This window comes from Cervus elaphus, chromosome 29 (assembly GCF_910594005.1).
Source record: "Cervus elaphus chromosome 29, mCerEla1.1, whole genome shotgun sequence".
In the NCBI taxonomy this organism is placed as follows: Eukaryota; Metazoa; Chordata; class Mammalia; order Artiodactyla; family Cervidae; genus Cervus; species Cervus elaphus.
In genome coordinates this window covers 57297445-57322984 of record NC_057843.1, presented here as the reverse complement: position 1 = coordinate 57322984, position 25540 = coordinate 57297445, and the positions used below count along the sequence as shown (strand labels likewise).

The following is a 25540-nucleotide window of genomic DNA, read 5'->3' as shown; positions in this document are numbered from 1 at the left end:
ATACTAACTTAAAAAAAAAAAAAAAAAAACCCTGTCTGAAAAAAAGAAAACAAAAAGCCACACCAATCTGATCATGATACTCATCTGCTTAAACCCCTCCAATGACACCATTACTCATCTCCCCTAGGATAAAAGCCAGATCCCATCCTCCTGCCCAACCTCATCACTGGCTGCTTATCTCCACCCCACTCCACCCACGGACACCTTCCAGACCCAGTTCCCCGTGAGTATCAGTCTTTCCCGCCCCTCTGCCTCCCCCTTGCTGTTGCCTCTCATTTTCAAACACCTCTGGATCTTTAGCTATCATATATTGGACACTTATCACACACCAGGCACTATACTAGAGTTCTGAGAGCTTTACCGGCGGGGGATCAGATGGGGTGATGAAATCTCAGGGGACGTATGGGATATGGACACTTCTGACCAGAGAGGACACCCTCTCCACAACTCAGCATTATACAAAACCCTTGGGACTTGGCTGTAACCTTTGTGGAAAGATAAGTATATCCAAAATGACAAAAGATCATGTTTCTGGCTCTGGGGCAAAATAGGGGCTGAAAAAGGATTTACAGTCTTGTGATATTTCTTGCACATCTGCGATTCGTACTAGCTCATCCCATCTCCTGAGCCCTCAGCTTCCCTCCCTGTGGAGTGAGGGCACCACAGAGGAGGTCTGTCTCACGGATTTGTACCATCTCATCACGTACACACACACACACTCCCAACTCTGTCCTCCAAGCTGCCGCAGCCTGACACAACAGGGCGACAGCCTCCGGCAGCTGCTCCAGAGGCTCACGCCAGCTGGCTGCCTCACCCGTTCCCGTCTCCTCAGTATCCACCTTCCCCTCCTCTTCCCCACACCCTTGCCCGCAGGAAGAAGGGCAGCACGGAACCAGGAAATTCTTCATTGGAGACACACCAGACTCCACTGTATCGCGTCAGGATCCCAGCGCCCCCAGCCCAGCCCCCGCCCTGTCGGTCCTGCACCCCCTCGCAGGGCCGCATGGCCCTGACCCTGCTCCCGGGAAGGAAGCTAAGGCCAGGGAGGCTGAGCGGCCAGGAGACGTGGGGACTCAGCTTCCCCAAGACGGACTCCATCTCCTTAGGGTCAAGGCTGTGTCCTGCCAGGGCTCTGTCTCCACGTCCTCAGCAGGTTCCACACCCTGGGCAGGACCCTCGGTCCTGAGGGGGCTCGGGGGCCCTGCACAGGCTCCAGTCCTGAAGATGCTGGAGGCCTCCTGGCCCTCAGGAGGTTGCCAGGTCCCCGGAAGAGTTCCACGTCCTTAAGAAAGACTCCATGTCCTCAAGAAACACAACTTGTCTCTTAGCCCTGAGCGGACTCCATGCTCCCAGGAGGAACCCCAGGAAGGGCTCTGTGCCCTGAGGAAGGGTTCCAGTCCTCCCAGGGCCGGCCCGAAGCCCCTCTCAGCTGGCACAGATGCTGCTGACAGTGGCCCCTCCCGGGCCCACAAGGCCCAGCTCCTCCTGCTCATTGATGCACAGCTGGTACCCGCAGCCCCGAGCCCGGGCTCCGGAGGGGACCCGGCGGTCAGTCTTGGCACGAGGGGGCAGCAGGAAGCCCACACTGCCGGCGATGAGCATGTGCCAGATGCTGTGAATGTAGAAGTAGTTGTCTCGGGTCTCCACGAAAGCATACAGCAGGATGGCACTGCCCGCGATGAGGCTGCCCGGGCACAGGCAGAACAGCCAGCGGCGCCACGTGGGCGGGTAGCAGTGCCGGCGGCGGACGCTACGCACTGTCTGGGGGAGGCAGAGGAGCGGGGCTCAGGAACGACCCCGGAACCCGGCCAGAGCCGGGCGCCCTCAGGTGTCCCCTGAGCCCTGGTGGTGACCCTCGGCATCTGCCGAGACTGGAGTTCGGCCCTGTGAGCAGCACAGTGATGACAACAAGGTCCGAGCCCACCGTAAACTGGAAAGCAGGTACCCACGTACCTGTCCCCAAGTCCTGCTGGGACCTCCCCTCCCCCAGCCCTCCCAGCCTTACCCAGGCTGTGGCCAAGATCCCCAGAGCAAAGAGACTCGGTCCAAGCAGGTTCCAGAGTCCATGCCGGTCAAGCTGCAGAGCCATGGACAGCAGCATCGCCCCCAGCAAGTATAGCACCTAGAGAAAGAGGTCTCCAGGGGCTGCGCCAGGGTGGTGAGGGTGCTTGGCCATGCCCCCGGGAGAGGTCGGGAAGTGAATTTAAGGTAGATCTGGGCGATGGTTGTTCCCCCGGGCCCTCTCCAGACTGACCTGCTTGACCACAGGCTGTAAGCGAGCCATGGCAATGACAGTGACCCACACGGACATGAGGGAGCCCAGGAAGTCACAGAACTGCAGCACGTCATAGTCCATGATGCAGAAAACCACAATGCCAGGCTGGTCACAGGCATGGTAGAACTGGAGGAAGAAAGGACAAGCATTGAGAGAACCCAGGGCAGAGGCCAGTCTGCAAAGCTGGAGAAGCAGGCCGTGGGGTGGGATGCTCTTGTCAGAAGAGCAGAGGGACAGGGTCCCAGCTGAGCAGCACTGGGAAATGCCTGACTCCCCCGCCCTGAGAGTGCAGTAAAGAGGCCCAGTCCGTGTTCTACTCTGCATGTACCTGGCAGCCCTGAACCTCGGCCTCACCTTCCTAATCTTCCTGCTTCCGGAATGTCCTGTGAGAGCACCAGGTCTGGGGGGGGGGGGGGGGGCGGGCAGGACTCTCAAGTTCAAGCCAGTCCTTGCCTCTATCTCTCCTTGTGCTCACATAGGGTCCCACATGTAATCCTCAGCCTGACCCAAGCTCTGGGGCTAGACTCTGACCTCTTGGCCAATCCAAACCCCAAGCCTCATTTGATAGCTCAGACTCTTGAGTTACGTTGCACCTTCAGATCTTGGACTAACTGGCCCTCTGCATCCCTTCCCACCCAATAACATGGAGGAGGAGGCAGTAATAAGAAGGGCAGTCTCTAAAGCCGTGGAGAAGGGCATGGCACTTTGCACCGTGGGGAAGGGGCAGTGTGCACCTACCCTACACTGTGGAAACAGCAGAGAATACAGTACTGAGGAGTTTGAGAGGAGAGCGTGCCGGGGACACAAGCAGAGCTGGAATGAGCTCTCTAGTATTCTAGGACTGACCTATGACTGATCCAAGTACACCAAAAAGTCAAAGAGATTGTTTAAGTTGCAGAAAACCCATAGGGCTAGAGTTACAGCTTCAGGGTGAGGTGAACAACATCATCTACATTTCACCAGGCCACTGTCACCTCTCAATGTCCAAAAGGCCATCAGTAAAGTCCACCACTGACTCCATCATGCAGCGCAATTTGTTAGAGGAACAAGCCAATAACTTGTGGCAGCTCACTTCATTAAAACTCAACCTGGAGAAGACAGCGTCTTGTCATCATATATTCTAGGCATATATCTGTCTCTTCTACCTGCAGTGCTTCAGCCTGCTTTGTTATGCATGGAGCAGAATCCATTATCGATTGCCATGGCACCCATTCATTGCCATCTCTAACCAGGAGACACAATTTATAGTAAATAAGGTTAAGCAAACTTCACTGGTGTAACCATTTACCCATCACCTAGAAGCAACTGGCTGTACCAAATATTGGAATGAGCTACAACATTCAAAAAACTAAGATCATAGCATTGGTCCCATCACTTCATGGCAAATAGATGGGGAAACAATGGAAACAGTGACAGACTCTATTTTCTTGGGCTCCAAAATCACTGCAGATGGTGACTGCAGCCATGAAATTAAAAGATGTTTGCTCCTTGGAAGAAAAGCTGTGGCCAATCTAGACAGCATATTAAAAAGCAGAGACATTACTTTGCCGACAAAGGTCCATCTAGTCAAAGCTATGGTTTTCCAGTAGTCATGTATGGATGTGAGAGTTGGACCATAAAGATAGTTGAGTCCCGAAGAATTGATGCTTTTGAACTGTGGTGTTGGAGAAGACTCTTGAGAGTCCCTTGGACAGCAGGAGATCAAACCAGTCAACACTAAAGATCAGTCCTGAATATTTGTGGGAAGGACTGATGCTAAAGCTGAAATGCCAATAGCCTGGCCACCTGATGCAAAGAACTGATTCATTGGAAAAGACCCTGATGCTGGGAAAGACTGAAGTCAGGAGGAGAAGGGGATGACAGAGGATGAGATGGTTGGATGGCATCACCGACTCAATGGACATGAGTTTGAGCAAGCTCTGGGAGTTGGTGATGGACAGGGAAGCCTGGTGTGCTGTAGTCCATGGGATCACAAAGAGTTGGACACAACTGAGCAACTGAACTGAACTGAATGCTGGGTTATGTATGGTGGCACCAAGGAGAGACTACCCTGAAAGTCTGGAATATTCTCCTATATGTTTGGCGCACAGTATGTGCTCAATAAATGTTAGTCATCTTATACTTTATATCACGTATATTCATGGGATAATATCCCCACACTAACAGACTTTCCCCTATACAAAAAATATATATATATTTATATAGTACTACTGTTGTCTCACAGAAAATTGTGGACTAATTTTTAGGTTAGTATTCCTTTTGCATTACCAATAAAAAGAAGTGGTAGAAATAACACAGAAAGACTGGGAGATTTAAGAAAACAAATTCAGACTATAAACTGGCTTCCATTAGCATAATCTAATTTGCCATCTTCCTCAATTTTGGCCATTTCTTTACTTATAAGGTAATTTTGGAAAATCATCCTAAATTGTTCTTTTCTGTGGAATTTTATATTTTTATAACATAACTATATAGCTCATCTAATGCTCCAAATAGAGTATCCTGGCACTACAGAATTTTAAATTGGAGATGCAAATATATTCAATCTGTACGAAGACTGGAATATTTGTACTCAGGATAGACTGAATCTTACTGCTCTTCTCTTATTTTCTGCTTGTTTCCTCTTGGAAACATCATGGCATTTTGCCAAGGGCCACTGAGAATGACTGTGCTGATGTGAGGAATAGAAGAGGGGGTGGAATAATGAGGAGGCGGGCTTTCAGCCAGGATCTCAGTCATCAGCAAGGAAGGCTGCGGGGACCCCAGAATGCCAGCTCTGTCTGGGTCTCACGGGATCCAGTTATGAGGTCTCTAGCACCGGAAAGGACACGTGGCTTGGGCTTGAGTGAGAGATGTACAACCTCCATGTCTGATACTTTCCCCTGTCCTTTCTGATACGAGGCTTGGTTATAATTTCTGACCTTTTGGCTGGCTCTCCTTCAATAAGAACTACTAACCTGAGGTCATTAGTATCTCCACATACTCCTGGACTTCTGAGAAGCTAAATTCAGGCTGGGAATGTATGCACGCATGCTCATTGCCTGGGGCAAGGAGAGCCCTACAGCTCAGTGATGACATGAGAGGGACCAGAAGGCAGGCTGAGTGACAAGTCCGGTTCCTCCGCTCAGCTCAGGCCTTAACCAGAGTATTTAAACTTTCCTCATCTGCAAAAAAGGGAGGATAATAATAATAGCAATACTTCTCCATTGTTACAGTGCTATGGGAAGGATTTGATGAGCAGTGTCTGACACACAGCATGTATCAGCAGATGCGGTTTTTCTGTTATCGTTATCTGAACTATCAGCTACATACAAAATCAAGTGCTGGGTTTGTAGGCTGTTTTTGTTGTTGTTGTTGTTTTAACACATTTACATTTTTCATTTTAAACTCCTGGATAACAAAGCTACTGTCTGCTCCCAGGCCCTGGACAGGAATCAACACACTACTCCCAGGTATAGACTGTCCTGGATTTAAAGACGGGCAAAGACTGCCGCCTCTGGTGCTGGTGCGGACACCTGCAGTAGGACCTTACACGGAGACTGCTGAGAAATGAATGACGTCTACACTAAATAAAGAACAGGAGAGAGGGACAACAAGGATCCTGCCTGGGAAAACAGAATCACAAGTAGCTCTACACTTTGGCACAAGTGGGAAAAGAACAGGACTTTAGGCAACCCCTGAGAGCCAGTATCTTCTCCGTGATCATTTGCTTACTGCCTCATTTACAAAAGTGGAGGCACTGTACGTGGGACCAGGCACTTTTGGCTCTGACAGTGTTCCTTCTGGGGGAAGGTCTTTTCTTTTCAGGATGATATGCCACCAAACCCAGATGATGAGGAGCCATCTGGTACTGAACGCCCTGGAGCCAGTTTTCAGGATGCCTTGTGAAGTGCAGGAGACTGGATAAACTCTCCTCACGTGCGCTAGGCTCCGGACTCACTTAGATGTTCTTACTACTTGTGAACCACACTATATCTGCACACAACTAAGAATATACTGGTGAAACTGCTGTTGCTAGAGGATTTGGTGAGCAACAGTATAAAGGGCATTTGGCAATAAAAAAAGAGAAAGGAGAATACTGAAAATAAAAGTATAATGGAGCACTGTCAGGACAGGTCTAAGGGGGGGCATTCAGACAAAACTGGGGTGCACTGTTCTCACGCAGCTTAAGGGGCCAAGGTCTCACTGCATGGCACCGTTACCACCACTGTTCCTCACCTGTGGAGACGTATCCGGGGCCTTAGAACACGACCCCGCCCCTCCCCCCCCCCCCCCCCCCCCGCCCCCCACCTGTCCCCACTTCCTCCTAAGATGACAGGTAGAATTCTTGTGATTTGGACAGAGGTCTGATCTATTAATCTCTAGAGAAGGGAATGGCAATCCACTCCAGTATTCTTGCCTGGAGAATTCCATGGACAGAGAAGCCCGGCAGGCTACAGACCATGGGGTCGCAAAGAATCAGACACGACTGAGTGATTAACACACTGATCTATTAATACTGGACAACAGGGAGGCATGGACTGGTTTCTGTGATATCCTTGTTCCTAAGAAATGTGGAAGTCTGAATCCATCTAAGACGTTTGCAGTGCTCATAGGCAGGCACTGACATCACAAGATGCCAAGAGCCCACAGCTGAGGTGAACAGATCCCGAGATGTAAGCACCTCAGGGGAACTGTGTAGACACAATTCCATATTGTAGGTCAGAGCTTCTTGGCCAGCGTGTTGAAGTAAAGGTCTCCTCAGCCCTTAGAGTGGACAGGTAGGGTGCGGGACGCTGAAGACCCCATGCTGCCTGCAGTGGCTGTTATCTTAAGTCGCAAACAGCCTTGTTCATTTATTCCCATGTGTCTTCTAAAAATTATCGTGTTCTATGCATGCCATGATAGGAAGCGGTGGGGAAGCCCTGCTGTAGAGAACAGCGAAGAGAGACAGCTCCAAACCCGGGGAGGCCCATGGTGGAGATGTAGACCCTCACCCACCACCACCGCTAAGGACTCGGTGCAGACATTAACGGCACCGCATACCGTGGAGAAGAACATGGTGAAGGTGTAGACAGCTGCTTCCAGCACATATCGGCTCCGAATGGCCAGGACCACGGGTGGCAAAAACATGAGGTTGCTCAGGCAGAGAAGAAGTGTGGACAGCAGCTGGAACCCGTAGGTGAGCGCGTCCGCGCTGTCCGTGCAGCCCCAGCCCCGCCACCCTGCAACGGCACGGGCACAGGACGGAAGGGGTCAGAGGCAGCCCAGAGCTCAGCAGACACTCCTGCTGGCCCCTCTGGTCAGGCCCTGCGTCACTGCCAGGGAAGGGTACCCTGACCCCGCACCACCCTCTCCACACCCTGCTACACAGGTTGCCACCTCCCTCCCCCGCGCCCCAGGAGGGCTCCCTCACCAGCCCAGCCTGCTCACCGGCCTTGCACTCGCAGGCCGCATACAGGTAGTTGTGCGTGCGCAGCAGCTTGCACTGGCCGTAGGGCCCGCAGTCATCTACGCACGGGGACAGAAAAGTTCGCAGCCGCACCTCCGCGGTCGCGTTTCGGCATCGCACGAACCTGCGCACAAACTCGCGGTCACCTGGCGTTCAGGCGCATCCTTCCCGGTCCGCCACCGAGGCCCCGCCCCGCTCGCCGAGACCCCGCCCCTCTCACCGAGGCCCCGCCCCGCACAAGGAGCGCAGGGTCAGGAACCATGTCCCTGTCTGCGGAAACGGGATTCTCAGCCTGGCCACTCTGGAGGCGGCACTGACCGTGAGGAGGAAGCCGGCCAGGGACTCTGAGGGGAGAAGGGAGAAGCCCGTGTGGGGTCAGGGCCTGAAGAACCCTCACCCGCCGGCCCCCAGTTCCCAGACGCCCTAGCCCATCTGTCCTCCATACCCTACCCCTGCCCCGGTCTTCCAGCCCCTCTTCTTCCCCAGTTCCTCACCCTACCTTTGGCACAGGTCACTGCGGCATCCCCCAGGCTCAAGGGCACCTCATGAGTCAGGCATCCAAACACTGTCACATTTTCCTGGCGCAGGGAGCTCTGGGCAGGCAGATAGAAACATGAGGCTCACATCCTCCAGGCCTTCCCACCACCCCCAGGTTCCTCCACCTCTTAACCCTTCCCTAGAAGCTCCTCCAGGCCCTCGCCTAACACCGCTGGTCCTGTAGGTGCTCCCACAGGAAGCACAACCACCCCTTCATGCTTACGACCAAAAAACAGGGAAACACCATCACCAGATCTTCCATAGCAGAGATCTTTCAAAGACTGATGAGAAGCCAAGGCCACTTCTAAACACTTTCTTTGGGCAGAATTGTTTAAATTCTGTCTAGGCAAAAGACAACACCCACTTTTTCAGTCCTACCTAGCTTTTTGGGGGGTGGGGGGAGAGGAAGAGCACTGTCGCTGGATGTAGAAACTAGCTGTAAAAAAAGGTCTGCAATTGTACGGCTCATCAATCATCATCACGTCTTCACATAAACCTGAAAGCAGGAGGTGTGTAAAGATATGCACGCTTCCTCAGGTGAAATGATTCTAGCTGCTAGTGGTAAGAGAACACCTGTAGGATTAAATGTAGCAGCCTGGCTGGGATTAAAAGAAACTGGATATCCACAGGACTAAATGAAAAGGGCTGTGTACAAGAATAAAGGTAACAGGATTCCATAAGCTCACATCATTCAAGAAGGATTTGGGGCAGCTTATTAAATACAAATAACAGGACAGAATAAATGCATGAGGGAAATTTATACATCAGGAGAGGAAAAGAAAGTCTGTACCTAGATGTGGGCCATATATTTGATGCTGACTTTCAAGCAACCAAAGCAAGGAAACGTGAGTTACCACATTTGTGAGTCCACTCGATAAGTTAATCAGGGTCTTGGGAGAAGCACTGCACCCAAAGGGATGGTTCTCAGTTAAATTCATATCAAAGAAGCACTGTGTGCTGCTCTGTCTCCAATGCTTAGCTGCAAGTGTGGATTTCATACAACTTGCTCCTAACTTCCCTCAATGCAAGCCCAGAACAACATGCCGAAGTTTTATTCAGCAAAAGCCACTCTGGTGGGAACCAGAAAATGTCCTCTAGGTATGCAGTTCTCTGTTCCAAATGTCCAGTTCTTGATGCAAGGGAAAACATCAAAATGCTAGGGGGAAAGATCAGAGTAGGTGTGCCAATATACCTCTCAGAATAAATAGAACAGGTGCTCTGAGGTATGTAGCAGTGTCATAGCAGGCAGATGACAGAATGTAAGCAGATGCCCTTTAGAGAAAATAAACAAGAATGCAGAGAGTGACAGCGCAAGACAATAGGGGAGGCAGGCCTCTCCTTTGCAGAGATGGAGGAAGAGAATGGGTGAGGCTGGGCTCTGACACAGGCTCTACAGTTTCAAGGTCAAATCGAGGCTTCACCATCACTGCCCGAAGGCATGGGAATAAGCCAACACAAAACACGTACAGTCTTAGCGATAGCGCCATCAGAGAAAACTGAGTATGAAAACAAGCACTGTCCGGGGCTGAAGAATCAGCTCTGTCCTAACCAGCAGGGCCACTACAAAGTTCCGAGCCATGTCCCACAAGCTACCACCTCAAGTCACAGACCAGCTACCAGATAAATAATTATATCAATGCCAACCCAAGACAGTTGCCAAAGGCCTGAAAGGGCTCTGCTCTCAGCCCAGTCTTGTTCAGTGCTAAAAATAATGACTAAGAGGCTTAGAAGTGTGTGAATTACACAAAGTAGTGAAGACCCACAGTTCAAACCAATGTTAGGCAATGCCTCAAAGATGAACATAAATTCTTCCACTCAGGTTAAAAAGTGCACTGCAAAAATACAAGACAGGAATTGGCAGCTGGTCACATGAACCATGCTCAGAGCATGAAAATGTGCGTGGTCCTTGGTTACAACTAGATACACACATCAGTTACTGTGGATAAGGACCAGGAGGACATATAACCAAAAAGCTAAGCAGTTGTGTTATGCAGGGTATCTTCCTCTATTTTCCAAAGCTTTTATATGTGATCCTATCATTTTTATAATAAAAAAGCAAATGTATGTAATTGTTTTGAAGCAAAAAAAGGAAGTAAAGAAAAACAATCCAGAGGTCTTAGTCTACCACAAGCCTCAGGTGAGGCAGCAGCTGAAAGAGGTAGCTTGATCTCAGGCTGCACAAACGCTGCCTGCCACCCAGGTCAGACCACCTGGGATCACTTGTTTCAGAGGCATGATGACCAGAAGTGTGACCAGAGGAGACAGCAGAGGAAGAGAAGTCTCAGATGTGGAGGTGGTTCAGCTTTGGCAAGGTTGAGAGGCATCTGAAAGACTGGATAGGGATGCAGCAAATGTACCACACTAATATAAAATGTGAGTAATAGGGGGAAACTGCATGGGGAAAGAGGGGGACTCGATTTACTCTCCTCAATTTTCCTGTAAGTCTAAAACTACTCTGAAAAATAAAGTCTATTAATTTTTTTTATAAAAGGACAGGAGTAGACTACTGGATATAGCTTCTAGGACAAAACAAAGATCAGTGAGTAAAAATCCACAAGACAAATTTTGATGGAATGCCAAGAATGCCTCTAGCAATCGGAGCTGTCTAAACATGGACTGCATGGCCTCAACAGGTGGTAAGCTCCCAAGAGATTCGTGAGAAACAATGGACACGTGCCAGAGAGAGGCCTTTAGTGAGCAGCAGGTAAGCCTATAAAACGGGAAATCTGGACCCCTCTGAGCTGCCCTGGCTGACCCAACCCATTTGCAGTAAATGCTCGGAGCACATTTGTTGACCAGAAGTGGGCTGAGGCATGGTCTCTAAACCATAAACTGGAAGCAACCTGGACAGGCTTCCTGGAGGAGGTCAGGGCCCCTTCACCCCTGACCCCTTCTCCTTCAGGCTCCCCCACAGGGCGACCTCCCTGCCCTCCACAAAGAGTACCACGTTGAGCTGGAGCTCCAGGCTGAGCACACCGCCGCTGTCCAGCAGTGGCAGCAGCCTCAGGGCAAACACGGCCGGGCGCTCGGGCGGGAGGGCCACGCTGGGGCCGAAGAAGATGTAGAAGTGCACGGAGAAGGTGTCCAGCTCGTTGCGCAGTGTCGGGCGGACCGGCCAGCAGTGCTCGGGCGGGGAGGTGGCCCCAGGCCCCTCGGCAGCAGCCCCGAGGGATGGTGGCTCTGGGGGCAGCGGCTGGTTGCCCAGCGACTGGGGCATGTTCATGGCAGCTCCAGGGACCAGGGCACGGGACAGGCTGGGCTGCGGGCACTCTGTGGGGCAGAGAAAATCGGAGCTGTGGCCTGCTGCCCTCCCAGTCCTGCAGCCCACCACACACTGGGTCTGAGCCACACAGGGTTTAAGAGAGGGTGGGGAGGGAGAGAACTCGAATCAAACATCCCTGTGTAGTTTGGCATCTAAGGTCACAGGACTGGGTCCAGGCACTTCCTAGTGGTCACAGCTAGTGGAATGTCATGTTGGAGGGACTGAAGGTCATCTCTCCCTCCCCAATGGCAGTGAGGGCACTGCTAAAGCAGAGGATGGACCCTCTCACTGACCTGCGAGGGCTCTGGCAAGAACCATGTCCCAAAGGTCCTAGCTGTCCCTGCCTGCCCCATTACACTGGGAGGTTAGATCAAGGAGAGTAAGTCCCTCCGTAAGCCTAAGTTAGGTACCAGAAGTGACCTGATGGCCTTCCCGTGACTTGAAGCTCCACGTGGGAGGGCTTTGGGGAAAAAGGGAGCCGGGTGGTGTCAGGGAGGTAACAGGGACATGGCCAAGGGCCAGTGAGCACAGCCCTCACGCCCGCCTCTTCCAGCCACGGATGCCAGCACAGGCCAGCTGGCTGGGGCAGGCGCGGGGCTTCTGACCTTGCAGCCACACGCACAGCTGGAAGCGGACGGTCCTGCCGGGGCCCCGGGATGGTGTCTCCACGCGCACGTAGACCCAGTGCCCCCAGGGGGGCAGTGCCAGCTCCAGCTGGCATACCGAGGCTCCTCCACAGGCCACAGAGCTTGAGTTGTGCAGGGGTGGGGCCTTGGGACGTAGGCGCAGGGTCAGGGGGCAGGCGGATGCCCCACGGCCCCCCACACACACCAGTTGTGCTGAAACCCTGTAAGTGAAGCTGGGCACGAAGACCCTGGGCAGAGGGGAGGGTGGACATGAGAAAAGACAGGGTACATAGAGGAGAGAGGGTCAGAGGATGAGGGGAACACTGGGAAGAATGGACGGGTGGGGGGACAGAGCAGAACAGGAGACCTTTTCTGGTCTTCCCCGCCATGCTAGGAGGGAGGGAGGCAGGGGTCAGACCCACCCTGGAGTTCTGGGTGGCCCAGCAGTCCAGGCTGGCCAGGGGAAGGGCAGGACCAGCAGGCAGCTGAGGCCAGGGAGGGGAGACGGGAAGGGCCCGGGTTGGGGGAGCACTCGACTTACTTGTACAGGGCTGAGCGATTGTGGACGGAGAGGGTCTGCTCGGAGGGTCTCCCAGGCACCAGCACGGCCACGTCCAGCAGACGCCGGACAATCAGCTGCGGCTGGAGGAGGTACTGACACTCATCCTGGAGACCCTGAGGCACAAGCAGGGGCGGCGGGAGGGGAGAGACAGCAACGCGCTACTAAAGCGAGGCCAACGGCCTGCGGGGGCGGACAGACCTCCTCTGGCCCTCCTGCTTCTGGGGCTGTGATGCGGTCTCTCTAAGCTCTGGGTCCTTCCTCGGTCTGCAGGGTCTGCTGTGATCCTCAGCATTGGCTGAGGATTGGGGTTTTGAGGGCCTCAAACCCCATTGAGGTTTGGGGGCGCAAATCCAAGCCCCTCCTGAGAAGCCCCGCCTGCTCCTCCTCCAGTAAAACCCCTCCTGCACACCCCTGGACAGCCCATTAAGGTCATTTCAAACCAGCCCATTCCCCTACCAAGCCCAGAGGAACCAGCAAGCACTCTTTGGGCACTAGCATGCCCCCCAGTAAAGTTCCTTAAAGGCCTTCAGTCCAAACCGCCCCACTTCCCCCATCTGAATCTCTCATTTCCTTTATTTTCCACCTGCCTTTCCCAAGTATTACCTGTCCAGCCTCTGCTTTAATACCCCCAGGGAAGAGTCACCCTACCTCCCCAGGCAAACTCCAGACAGACACAAAGCCTAATGTAAAGTGCACACCTCACAAATGAATGTTTGCTGAATAAACGAATCAACCCAGCTGGGGCAGCTGTGACCTTTCTGAAGCCAAAGCCTATCTTCTGTTTCCCCATATTGCTCTGCCTCAGGGGCCCCGGATACATCCACTTCTTCTGTCTAAGCCTGGGTTCCTTCTGTCACTGGAGAACTACCACGTCTCCCCAAGCTGCTCTTCTAGATAAAATCTTGGGGGATACCCGGGCCCAGGCAGCTGCAGCATCTCCAGTGAGGATGGGCTCATTAGTTCCAGCATTTGCACGTCTCTGAGCCCTCAGTCCCAGCAGTTCAGGGGAGCAGGGTGGCGGGGTGGGGGGAGGTGCTTACTAGGTTTCTCTCATCTTCTGGACAAATGGCCTTACACTAGCCCAATAAACTAGAGGCCACTGTTCACTTTTGTAGCTCTTCTGACCAAGACAAACCATTAGCCTTGATCTGGGACAAGAATTCCAGGCTCTGACATCGCACTGAGTTCCTTGCCATGGAACAAGCCAGCCAAGTCTTGTTTGCTGACTTGTAGCAAAGCTCCACAAGGCTGGAAGGGGGCCTTGATGGGTGCCAGGCCGGAACACCTTCTTACCCTGTGCCTGGAATTTTCCTGTGCCTTTTTTATCACTGCATTCCCAACACCTATCACACCACCTGGCACATACTAGGTGCTAGAAAATATCTGCTGAGTTAAAGAACAAGTGTCAAAAGAGGTCCCTTCAGAAAGCTCCTGAACCCACCTTGTTGCTCAGAAACCTCCATCTCTGATATACAAAGCAGATGGTCCCTCATCTTTGGTGAGGACCAGAAATACTCTCATGAGTTATTTTACTGACCCCACTTCCTAAGGTAGGAATCACCACCATAATAATCTTGTGGTTAATGACCCTGAGGGTGGGGACTCACACTCAGGAGATAGCCCCCCATCCTTACTAGACGGTCCAGAAGGAGGAAACACCTTGTTCCATGTCTTGCTTGCTGTTGGCCTAACAAAGGATCAGTGGACATGACCTCTTTGGTTAAGATGTGCTTCTTCCTGAAACTGTATTATGTGCATGTCCAACACCTCCCTTATTGTGGATGCAAGTGTTCAATCAGTGGAGACCAGGGAAGGTGTACAAACCTTCACCCTGACACAGAACCACAGAAAGGGCACCAGAAGTCAGGTCTCAGGAGCTGCCAAGGCAGAAGTCAAGCAAGAGCACCCAAACTCAGTGAACAGCCGCAGTCATGGGAAGAACCGGGCCAAAGCGAGGCAGCTTGAGAAACCAGGAGGGCCCAGAGTGGGAAGTGGAGTGAGAAGTGATCTGAAAGAAGCCGGCATGGAAGACCTTCAGTTGATTCCTAGACTGTACGGGTGGGCTAAGTTTCTATAGAAGCGCCTGAGCCTCTGGGTGAGGCTTGCAGGCTGAAGATGCCCAAAGATCTTGGTCTCTGTGGCCATCTCTGTGGGAATATTCCAGCATTCAGGACAGCTCCAGCCCACAGTAAGCTGGCACCAATCAACATGGAAATAAATGAGTGCTGAACAGATGGCAGGGGGCAGGAGTGGAAGCAAAGAGGCCACTCAGGAGGTGACTGTGATGGCCCGCAGATGGCTGAGGGAAGGTGCTAAGAGTGGGCAGAGAAGTAGATGTATCCGGGCATGCTTTAGAAAGAGAGTCTCAAGACTTTTTCTCTATGGATTAGTTGTGTGGAAATAAGGGGAAAAGAAGAATCAAGTATGACCCCTAAATGTGGGGCTTTGAGCAACTGGGGACTGGCTGTGCCATTTACTGAGAAGATTAGAGAATGCAGAGGCTTAGACTTGGGAGATGTGAATTAGGAATTAAAGAGATTCCTGATTTCAGGCTTTGTTTGGATATGTACTTGTTGAGACAGGTCTTAGACGTCGGAGATGTCAAGTAAGCCACTGGGTGTAAAATCTGAGATTCAAATAACTTAGGGCTCACTTAAAACTCTTGGAAGACATGAAATTATAGGTGATATTTAAAACTACTGTGCTGGAGACACCTAGTAAGAGAATGGAGAAATAAAAAGGAGTTATCCCGGGACCAAGCTTTTGGTACCACAACACAAACAGATCAAGCAGAGGAGAAGCCAGGAAAGGAGACAGAGGAGGGGGTGGTGGGCAGGAAGAAAACCAGGACGGCTCTATAAAGTCACAAAGGGCAAGAGGAGAAAATATTTCAAGAGGAAAGAGGTACTAGGTAACAGCTAGTTACTAGTTAACTCTGGAGAGAGAACATGGGGACCGAAAGGGGATGAAGGGAAGAGGAAGACTTACTTTTCACTGTATGCCTTTTGTACCTTTTGAATGTTGTACCAGGTGCATATATTACCTATTTGAAATACAAATAAAATAATTTAGAAGGAGGAGGAAGAGCGGAAGGAAGACGGTTAGCAGATCTGAACCCCTTCAGCTGAGATGCTGAGTGAGCCACACTTAAGTCTGAGCTGGTGGAGTCAACTGAATCTGCTCCTTTTCTTTCCTTATGGTTGTTTTTATTATTTTATCTGCTTTCATTTGCTTTCAAATCTTGGAGCTGGGAAGAGGAAGCATACAAGAGCTGTGCCCCAAGCATCTGGAGAACTTCTCCTAATAAGGCGTTTGGGTGTCAGATGTTACCCCAAACCCAAAGGCCAGCCTTTCAGGAAGACTGGCAGCTGGACCCCACAGGATGAACACATGCTCCAACACAAGACAGGCCAGGAGATGGAAGGCAGAGGCTAAGACAGAAGAGGTGGACGGAAAGAAGGAGAAATGATAACCGGTTTTGGAAACATGAGTTTGAGAAGACGGCAGAAGGGCAACAAAAATTTGCCAAGCCCCTACTATGTGCCACGCTCTGTGCTGGGTGCTAGGAACACAGTAACACAGTAACAAAGTAAAAATAACACACACAAAGGCCCACAGAAGTGTGGGACCAGAGCCCAGGAGAGTGGCCTGGACCACATAAGTCACCTCCCTTCTACAACAGGTTAAGGCTCCCTATCGCTCTCAGGATAAAGCTCTAACTTCTAGACCCTTGCTGATCTGGCCCCTGTTCACCACCCCAGCTCCCTCCCTCACCCTCACACTGAACCACTTCAGTTTTCCCTTCTCACCTGCAGCCCATGCTACTCCCAGCACCTGGAATGACCCCTTCCCTGCTTTCTCAACATCAGATCTCACTTCCTAACAGTTTCTTAAAACCTAAAACCAACTCTCCACCACACCACCCAGCTAAGTTATAAACCTCTCCTTTGTCCTCTTAAAATGCCTTCCATAAAAAAAAAGAAATGCCTTCCATATCTCACTAATATACATCTTATTTGTGTCCCTAGCACCCAACCCAAGGCCAGGGATAAAGCCGGTGCGCAAAGACTAAGGTCTAAAGGGAGCTTATCCCAAAGCTGAGGAACACTGCTGCCTTCTTATTGCTGGCACCCTTCAGTACCCACCCAAGGATATTCCTGAAACCACATAATTTCCTGGGGTTGCCAAGCCTCATGCGAAGTCAGGACCACGGGACAAGGAGGAGGCAAGGCGAGAAGTTGGAGCTCTGGCGGAATGCCCTGGACAACCCTCCAATAGGCTTGCTTCTAGAGAATTAACCAGAGAACTTAAGAATCCTTATAGGCCCAGGACTTCCCTGGTGGTCCAATGGATAAGAATCCACCTGCCAATGCAGAGCACATGGGTTCAATCTGGTCCCAGAAGATTCCACATGCCTCAGAGCAACTAATCCTGTGCACAGCTCCTGAGCCCAAGAGCCACAACTGCCGAAGCCTGTGTTCTGCAACAGGAGAAGCCACCGCAGCAAGAGGGGCCCACGCCCAGCGACAGAGTGTGGCCTCACTCACCGCAACTCGAGAAAGCCCGTGAGCAGCAGCCAAGACCCAGCACAACCAAAACAAATCAAAATGTTTTTAAAGTACACTTTTGAAAAAAGAATCCTACAGGCCCAAGTGAGATTCCAAAAGATAATCAAATTTTAGAGGAAACATAAAGAAGATCCTAGCCCCACCTCCCCCAACCTCTAACACAGGGCTGACTGGGGAGCTCCGTCTGTCATGGGGTCCACTCACAGCTGCCACTCCCAGGTAAGGGGTAACTGTGCCCTCTTCTCTCATCTCACCACACCCAGAGATCTCTCCTGGCGAGGACTCCAGCTTGCAGTACCAAGTTCCTCAGGCCCCACTGGCTCTATCTGGATGCACACGGGCACATCAGGCCCGGTTCTGACCTCGCCTAACCAGGCTTCAGCTCCCACTATCACGGCCCAGGCCGAGGCGCCAAAGTTCCTCTGGTTTAATCATAAAGGTTGTTGGGTAACTACAGCATGGCTCCCGGAGGATTTTCTCTTCTCACGGAGAGAGTCCAGGATCACAGCTGGGATCACAAACAGGCTCTCTGGGATTTGGCCAAAGACCTAAGAAGATATTCCTCCTAATATAAGAGACCTTGGATCTGACAGGAGTGCAGAACTTAGAGCCCAGAGCCACTTCCGGGCAAGTTCCCAGCATGTTCTCACCCAGATGCTGCCAGGCCTGGAGAGGAAGTCCTCCCGTCCTCCACTGTCTGGGAAACCTATCGCTTGAGGGCTTGAGACACTCCCTCAGCCTGAGTTCCCATCTCTGGCAACAGCAGGGCCAGCACACTTGTCCCTGGTAATTCTCAGCTCATTCAAAAGCACTCTAACACCTCTGAATGCCGGGCCTCAGCGGGAGGGGAAGGGGAGTCTGACACAGTCCAGAGCGCCTGTCCTCAAGGAACTCACCCTGGAGACAGACATCTGGTCAAATCCCCTCCTGACCGGGGATTTCCGCTCCTCCCCGTTCTCAGAGGCCACACGCCACTCCCTGTCTTGTTCTGTGTCCTGTTCTTTAAATCCTGCCCAGCTCACGCTGGCGCATGGTCCCCTGCCGTTACCGCGGGCGCCACACACCTGGCCATCCCACTCCGACATGGCCACCGCGTCCCAACCTCCCTCCCTGCTAACAGACAGGAATAAGAAATCCTCTCCCTGTGATGAAGAGGGCCAGCCTGCCCAGTATCTGAGAGTGGCAGGAAAACCCAGCAGCATTTCCTTCCCTTCAAACGAGAACAGAGAAGCGACCTGACCCTGACCCCACAATACTGCAGACTTTAAGAGGCTCTGATCTATGCGGTCACTGGTATTTGGGGGAAAGGAGGGTAACAGCCAGGTTGGACACCAGTTGCCCAAAGCCTCCTCTTAACAGGAAAGGGCTCGCCTACCACAGAGTGTTCTCTTACCCTCTTCCCTAAGGTGTAGGGACTGAAATTATGACAGAAGAGGAACACATACTCCCAGAGGGCCTAATGACTGGGCTGCAGCCTCCAAGACTCTGCAGGGCTATCACCAACCAAGATTTATGTAGAACAAGACTAGCCTTGGGTCTGTGCCGCAGCATCTGACCGGTCCCTGGCTGGCTTCTGACCGCCGTGATTAACCCTGCATCTTCCAATAGGAAGGGATACCATTCCCCAGTACCAGGCTTCTGGCGGCAGGCTCTGGACTTTCCCTCTAGCTTACCTGGACCCATGGTGTCTCCTAAGGCTCCCAAAGTGCCTCCTGCAGATCATGGCCTCTGACCCACCAGGTGACCTGCTGACCTCTAGCTGTGCCCCACCCCAGCCACCCTGAGGCTGTTTTCCACCCTGGCACAAGGCTGGAGTGCCAAGCAGCCCAGAGATGGAGAAGCAGCTCTGGCCCCTCCTGCCCTGGACAGCATCAACCCACCTTGACAGAGATGTGGCCATGGGCCTGGGGAAGGTGGGCAGCCAAGAACCAGTCCCCAGGTAAGGGGCTGCTGACGTTAAAGATGCCGGAGGTGCGATTGGGCAGTGTCCAGCTGAGAGTCAGTGAGAAGACCCCAGGCACAGCTGTGTCCCCTGGGAAGTGTGTGTGCAGGGGATTGATGACGGGGGGTGCTCCAGACCGGAAGTACCTGGGGGACCAGAATGGAGAGAGAGGGAGAGCAAGCAACGGGGTGGGAGATGGGAAACGGGAAAAAGAAAGAAATGTCACTCATCTCCAGTACAACAAATGGACTCCCTCTACTGACCCACACAATAAAATGGTTCCAGGTCAGGGGTCAGACATAAGGGGAAAAAGATCAGCTTGGGCATTCATGTAGTCATACAGAACTCAGGAATGGTCAGGAGACAGAGGTCTTGGCCTTCAGCCAGTCACACTTCAATCTGGACAAAGGCCAGGGGTCAGGAGGGCAGCTTAGATGCTCATAAGGTCTCATTTTAGTATGGAGTGTGGCCTGGGGTTGGCACAGGGTCAGGAGGTTAACTCAGACACTCACACAGTCACACTTTGGTCTGGGCAGTGGTCCCCAAAGGTCCCTCCCTGCTCTTTGAAGATGATGAGATTCCACACGGCCAGGAACGTGTCTTCAGGCACATGGAAGTGGAAGAGCTCGGTGCTGGCAAAGGAGCGGAAGGGACTCAGCTTGCGGGGTGAGCAGGTGGAGTAGTCGGTCAGGAAGAGGCCTCCTGGGGAGCAGATGGTAGAGAAAGGAGCAAAGTAGGACAGGCCATTCCCAGCCACCCCCAGGCCCACCCGGGTGAACCCCGCATGGCACCCATTCAAGGGTGTTGTGCTGCCCTTGCCATCATCTGCTTTAACCCTTACACTGACCTTGGGGGAAGTGACCTCTCTTTACAGGTAAGGAAACTGAGGCTCAAACCTAGATCAAACTGAGGACTCCAACCTTGATCTGTCTCAGTCCAAAACCAGAACCCTTTTTACAATCCCCACGGTTGCCCCTCACTTAGAAGCCATTGCTCTCCTCTTACCAAGCCTAAACAAAGCAGGTGTGGATGGTGGGCATGAGTCCGTGCGTTATGCACATGCGTGTGCGTGCACACAGTGACGTGGGTTCTCGGGCTACTGAGCAGCCTGGAACGCCACCTGGGCTTGGGAGTCAGCATGGAACTGTGAAACTTCCTTGTTTATTCTCTTCCCCTTTCTGTTCCCCTGTGGTCAGAAGCAATAAAAACTCTCAAAAGCTTCACAAGAGCTATCTGTACTCTGGCTCAGGGTGGCAGTGGGGAGGGGAAAGTGTGGTGAGGCAAGCTTGGGTGGCAGAGGCAAGGACAGGAGCTGGCAGGCCACACAAGAGCCCCGGCAGAGGAGTAAAGCAGAGGACCTCAGGGCCTCCGGGATTCAGAAGGCAGGGCTGGGGGCGCTTCCTGGAGGGAGGCCCCGGGAGGCAGTCAAGTGGTGAGACAATGGAAGCTCAAACTGCTTGGGAACATTCATATCCAGCGAAGCCAGGGGCGGGAGGTGGGGAGGATGTGGTGCTCGTAGCTGAAATGCCTAGATACCTGATCGTGGCCGTTAGGAGCAGAGTGCAACAGGTGGGCAGGACAGTCTGGTATAAGCAACTGCCAGGCAAACACACAGGCACCAGGGCTGCTATCACAATGAAAAGAACCCAGTGGCTCAGCTGGATAGAAAAGGGTCCAAAAGGACAAAAAGGGCCCCAAAGGACAAAAAGTTCTGGGGAATCTGACTGCTCTGCAGACTGAACACCAGCCCCAGAGAAGCACAGAAGGATGCCCTCAGGACAGATGAGAAGGTCGGGGACTTTAGCAGCTTCAGAGCAAGAGTAAGGGCAGTGGGTAAGGGAGACCCTGAAGTGGATTTTTTAGCCACGGAGGAAACACCCATGGGCCTTGCCTATGCTGACGGTCTCTCCCTCTGGAGATGGGAGATATAACTCCAAAATGAGGCATGTGAAATAACAGAGAAAGAAGCATCTGGCAAGGGAGGCTGCTGATGGAGGGAGCACGGGTCCAGGTTGGCCCTACTGAATTTCAACAACCTCAAGTCACCCTGCAGAGAGCCATCCTCTGTAGGTGGAGGTCACTGGCCCGAGATGGGCCTGTGATCTTCAAAAGTCGCAGTCACACCCAAGGCTAGTCTGTGCAGTTCAGATCACATAATCGCTCTCAACTGTCAGGAAGAAAGACCTGCCACCTTGCAAGCTGAGCACTGCCGAGGAACCGAAGAGGCTCACAGAGCAGCAGTGATGTATTCAAAAGGGATGAAGGGAAATGAAACAAGTGATGGGGAAGAAAGGTCTCCTAGGAGCCCTGGCAGTGACAATGGTGAGGCAGAAAGCCAAGAGCTGAACAGCCTGGATACTATTATTACAGGAAAGCGGAGTACTGAGCACCCCCTGCTGGAATTAGGAAAGGGCTCCTCCTTCTCCTTCTCAAGGCTGGTACCAGGGATGGGTCATTGGATGGGCCATTGCCAGTGTTAGAAAAAATGGTGGCCAGGCCCCCCAGGGCAGGTTCTCAGAGAGTTGATGGTGAAAGTAGCTAGTGACCTTTAGGAAATAATGGACAGATATGCACAAAGAGCCCTGTGGTTAAAGGAACAATGGCATGGCCTGCAAAACTGGGAACTAGTTAAGCCACCCACAAGTGGCTAGGGCCTACAAAGGTCACAGAATAGGCTGGTGGGAAAGGGGAGTAAAAAGAAGCTGGGGATGCTAGGAGGAAACGAGAAGTTCTGAGGGCAGATGTTTGAGAAAGCACCTAGAGCCCTGTTCACTGCAGGCTTTGGTTTGGGGTGTCACTAGGCCCACAGCTCTGTGACCCAGAGAAAGCAGGAGGAAGGCCCTCACCAAGCTCAGATGAACCTGTCCTGGATGCACCAGCACTTCCAAATGAGGCTAGGGTGATTCTCCATCACCACCTGAAACACACACAGACACACACCCGTGGGCTCAGGCTGGCCCTGCTAGTGACAGCACTCAGAACAAAAAGGTCATTTCCTGTATCGGCAAGGCGTGCCTGGGTTATGCAACTGCAGTCAGACAAGTCCAAGGAAAAGATCCGAGGGTGTGCTGAGACTGAGTGCCATCACAGGCCCGTGACACTGCCGCTGTCTCCTCGGGGAAACCCTCCCCGCACCAGGTCACAGAGCACCCCTGCGGGCCAGTGACCACTAACTGTACTCAGGGCGTCCCTGCCTGCGGTGCAGCCCAGTCAGTGCTCTTTTTCAGCCTCATTACCATCCTCCCGAAGCACTTGAACTGCTTCTGGGCAATCATGTTTTAATCCACATCTTTCAACTTTCTATAGCTCTGTGACTGATAATCACCTTCCTCTCCTAATGGGCTCACGAACAAAGAAGCTGGGGTTCTTGAAACCCATGAAACTATGAACTGGGCTCAACAGAGTGGATTCCCCCTCACCCAAACTGAAAAACTGACCTGGCTTCTGTCTCGGCTGAGTGCCCGCTCTGCCAGCAGCAGTAATCAACACTGAGCAGCTACCAGCACTGAGCCCTTCAAGGAACCTGGCTGGGGGCAGATGGATTACTTATACATATTGTGGGAGGCACCCAACACCGCCTCAACCAAGGAACTATCCACTTGGGGGTGACCCTTTGGTGATCTGTCTGCAGGAGGAGCAAGAAGAGCTGAAGAGGAACATGCATGGGCCACAACACATACCTCTCCCTCACACAATAACACAGACACCAGGACACACAGGCTCACACCACACAACAAACATATGCCTGTGCTTACCAGCTCACAAGCATGTATACACTACACATGCCCAGCATTCCCACAGATCCCTCAGGTACACATACAGACACATAAGCACCCAGATACCCATGAGAATCCACGCAGAGCTCGCACCTCTGTGGGAGCAGTGACCTTTGGCGTGCATCCGTCTCCTCGAGATTATACCCTGAATGCAGCCCACTACCTCCAATTGCTCTGCTAGCTGTTTTTGCCAAAGACTTCCTCAAGCACCTCCACATCCCCTCTAGAGTGCTACCCACCAGAGACGGGTGGGGGCTGGGGCCATGAAGACTCTTTATTACGGGGCCACCTTTATGGCACATGTCCTACAGCCGGAATCCCTTCCTCCACCCACCTTCCACCCATTAGGAAGCTGGTTATCTCCTTCTCCTGTCCCAGTCACCTCCTCACTAGATGGTGCCCTGGGCAGACTGCTGGCAAATGAGGGAAGTTTGTGGATGAAGCCCCCTTGTGGGCAGACGGGAGAGGACAGGTTGTGCTTGCAGCCTTTCCGCACTAGGATCTGTTTTCCTATTGGGCATAGATTACAGTAAAAAACACCACCACCACTAGGGTAGGGTAGGAATCAGGAAGCCTTTTTCTAGCCCCACACTGTCGCTGACAACATGTATGACCTCGGGCCAACTGATCCCTTGCTGTGCCTCAGTTTCCCCATCTGTAAAATAGTCTCCAAGTTTCAACCCTGCTCTAAAAGTGTCAGAAATAATTCCTTAGCAAATCAAGTTTATTTGGAACAAATTTCACTACAAGAAGAAAACTCATTATAATGGCAACTAACCCATAGCCATCTGTTTGCTACATGTTATTTTCAAAACCGCTTTCTTAACCCTGCTTCAATGTATGCCCAGTACGTCAAAGGTTTAGACCAGATCTTCCCACACTTGACTAGAAGTTCTCGGGTGGGGGACTCTCACCCCCATCAAACTTCACAAGCAGGTACAAAGCACTCCAGACTTCCTTGGAGAAGAGTCAAAGTGGAGTCCAGATAGACCCCCAGAAAGAAAACCCTGCAGTCTCTGTCAGCCACCTGCTGAGCCTCAAGCCCACAGCTACCACTCTTCTGACCCTGTCAATTCCTCTCAGTTACGTAAGACTTCTCTCCTCCTCCCTGTTTCCCTCTGCTTCTCCCCCAGCCATCTAGCTGCCAACATCCCACCCCTCCTGAATCCCTCCAGGCCGCCCCTCCCTGCCAGAACCCCATCCCTGCCTCACTCTCTCCTGCTCTGCACTCACCAGCCCCCGGGCCAAGGACAGACAACAGCAAGAGCAGCAGTAAGGCTGACGGCAGCTGGAGCCCAGACCTGAGTCGAGGCTGGCAGAGGGGCGGGGTATGAGAGAGAGGGGTGGGCGGTGGGAGAGACTCGGGTAAACACAGAGATGAGGGCGCAGACGGGGATAAAGAGTTGGGCTGGGCCGGACACAGGGACTTATGCAAGGGTATGGGGTGTGATGGACGGAGGGGCTGTGGTGGGGACTGGAACAAGGGCAGGCGTTGGGCCCCGGGCTTAAGCAAATTTTGAGAAGGGGGTTGGCACAGGGGCCGGGCTGGGATTTGGGGAAAGAGGTGAAACAGGGGCTGGGACTGGGATGGGGCCCAGGTCAGGGACTGGAGGGGGCGCCTGAGCTGGGACCCGGATCTGGACATTCGCTGGGACCCAGGCGGGAACTGGAACCGATTTGGGAAGCGGGGCGAGGGCGGGGTCGGGGGCCAAGGCCCAGAACGGGATAGGACAAGGGGCCGGGACAAGGGCTGAGCCATGGCCCGGGGCGGGGGCGGGGCCGGACAGGCCAGCGCGGGCGCTCGCTGAGCTGACCCGCGGCTCCGCTCCCACCCCCCGGGGGTGGCCTCCGGTGTCCTCGCGGGCCTAGGGCCGGAGTCGAGCCAGCTGGGGCCAGGTCGGGGACTGGGTAGGAGTTCAGGCCTGGGCGACTCCGGGCTGCGCTGGACAGGCGATAACCAGGCCCCGCGGCTGCGGCCTCGGCCTGACGTTGTACGACGCTCCGCCCTCCGATTAGGTCGATTGGTCCTTCTCACTAAAGCCCGCCCCCGGCCCTATTCTATTGGTCTCCTACCTGGCCCCGCGGGGCTCGAGGACAGACTCCGCCCCAGTCCCCGCTGCCCGAGTCCCCGCCTTTCTCACCCCAACCACCGAGTCCAGACACCCCCATAATGTCCTCACAAGCCTCACTGACATCTCATAGGAACCCTACAGAGACCTTCACAAACCCAGACACCCACGGACGTCCCCACAGATATCCGCAGACCGTACCCAGAGACTCTCAGAGTCTCACAAAGATCCCGCAAAAAACCACTCACAGAGATCCGGCAAAACCCCCTTAGCAGAACTGAACCCTCTAGGTTTGTCTCCTCCGGATCAACGCAGCCCCCTTAGGAGACCTCACTCACCGAGGGGGTGACGAGACTGCTGTTGCCACGGAGACTACTAAACGTTCCGGTTGCCCTGGTGACGGATCCTCCACTCCCGGCCAGGGTTCCACAGGCTTCAATCAAGCCTCTCCCTTATTCGGCCCTGGACCGCCTCGTCCCTTCCCCTCCCCCT

The 25540-nt window shown here is 53.0% G+C and overlaps 1 protein-coding gene across 3 annotated transcripts; it reads right to left on the bottom strand.

Annotated features, from left to right (window-relative positions):
• Positions 1 to 889: 889 nt before the first annotated feature.
• On the bottom strand, positions 890 to 24978 carry TMEM8B (transmembrane protein 8B). Of its 3 annotated transcripts, none has more exons than XM_043891163.1 (13): positions 24213 to 24978; positions 19716 to 19905; positions 19142 to 19349; positions 12673 to 12806; positions 12111 to 12379; positions 11188 to 11513; positions 8206 to 8299; positions 7927 to 8050; positions 7688 to 7830; positions 7301 to 7479; positions 2255 to 2401; positions 2006 to 2122; positions 890 to 1757 (listed from the first exon to the last, which is right to left on the bottom strand). In XM_043891163.1, exons 1-13 carry the CDS (start codon positions 24736 to 24738, stop codon positions 1284 to 1286), a joined length of 2931 nt encoding a protein of 976 aa, XP_043747098.1. In that variant the 5' UTR covers positions 24739 to 24978; the 3' UTR covers positions 890 to 1283. The 3 variants fall into 3 exon arrangements, with proteins under 3 accessions (XP_043747098.1, XP_043747099.1, XP_043747100.1); XM_043891164.1 differs by having other exon boundaries at positions 890 to 1761; positions 24213 to 24977; XM_043891165.1 differs by lacking the exons at positions 12673 to 12806; positions 19142 to 19349; positions 19716 to 19905; positions 24213 to 24978 and having other exon boundaries at positions 12229 to 12361.
• Between the last annotated feature and the right edge of the window lie 562 nt (positions 24979 to 25540).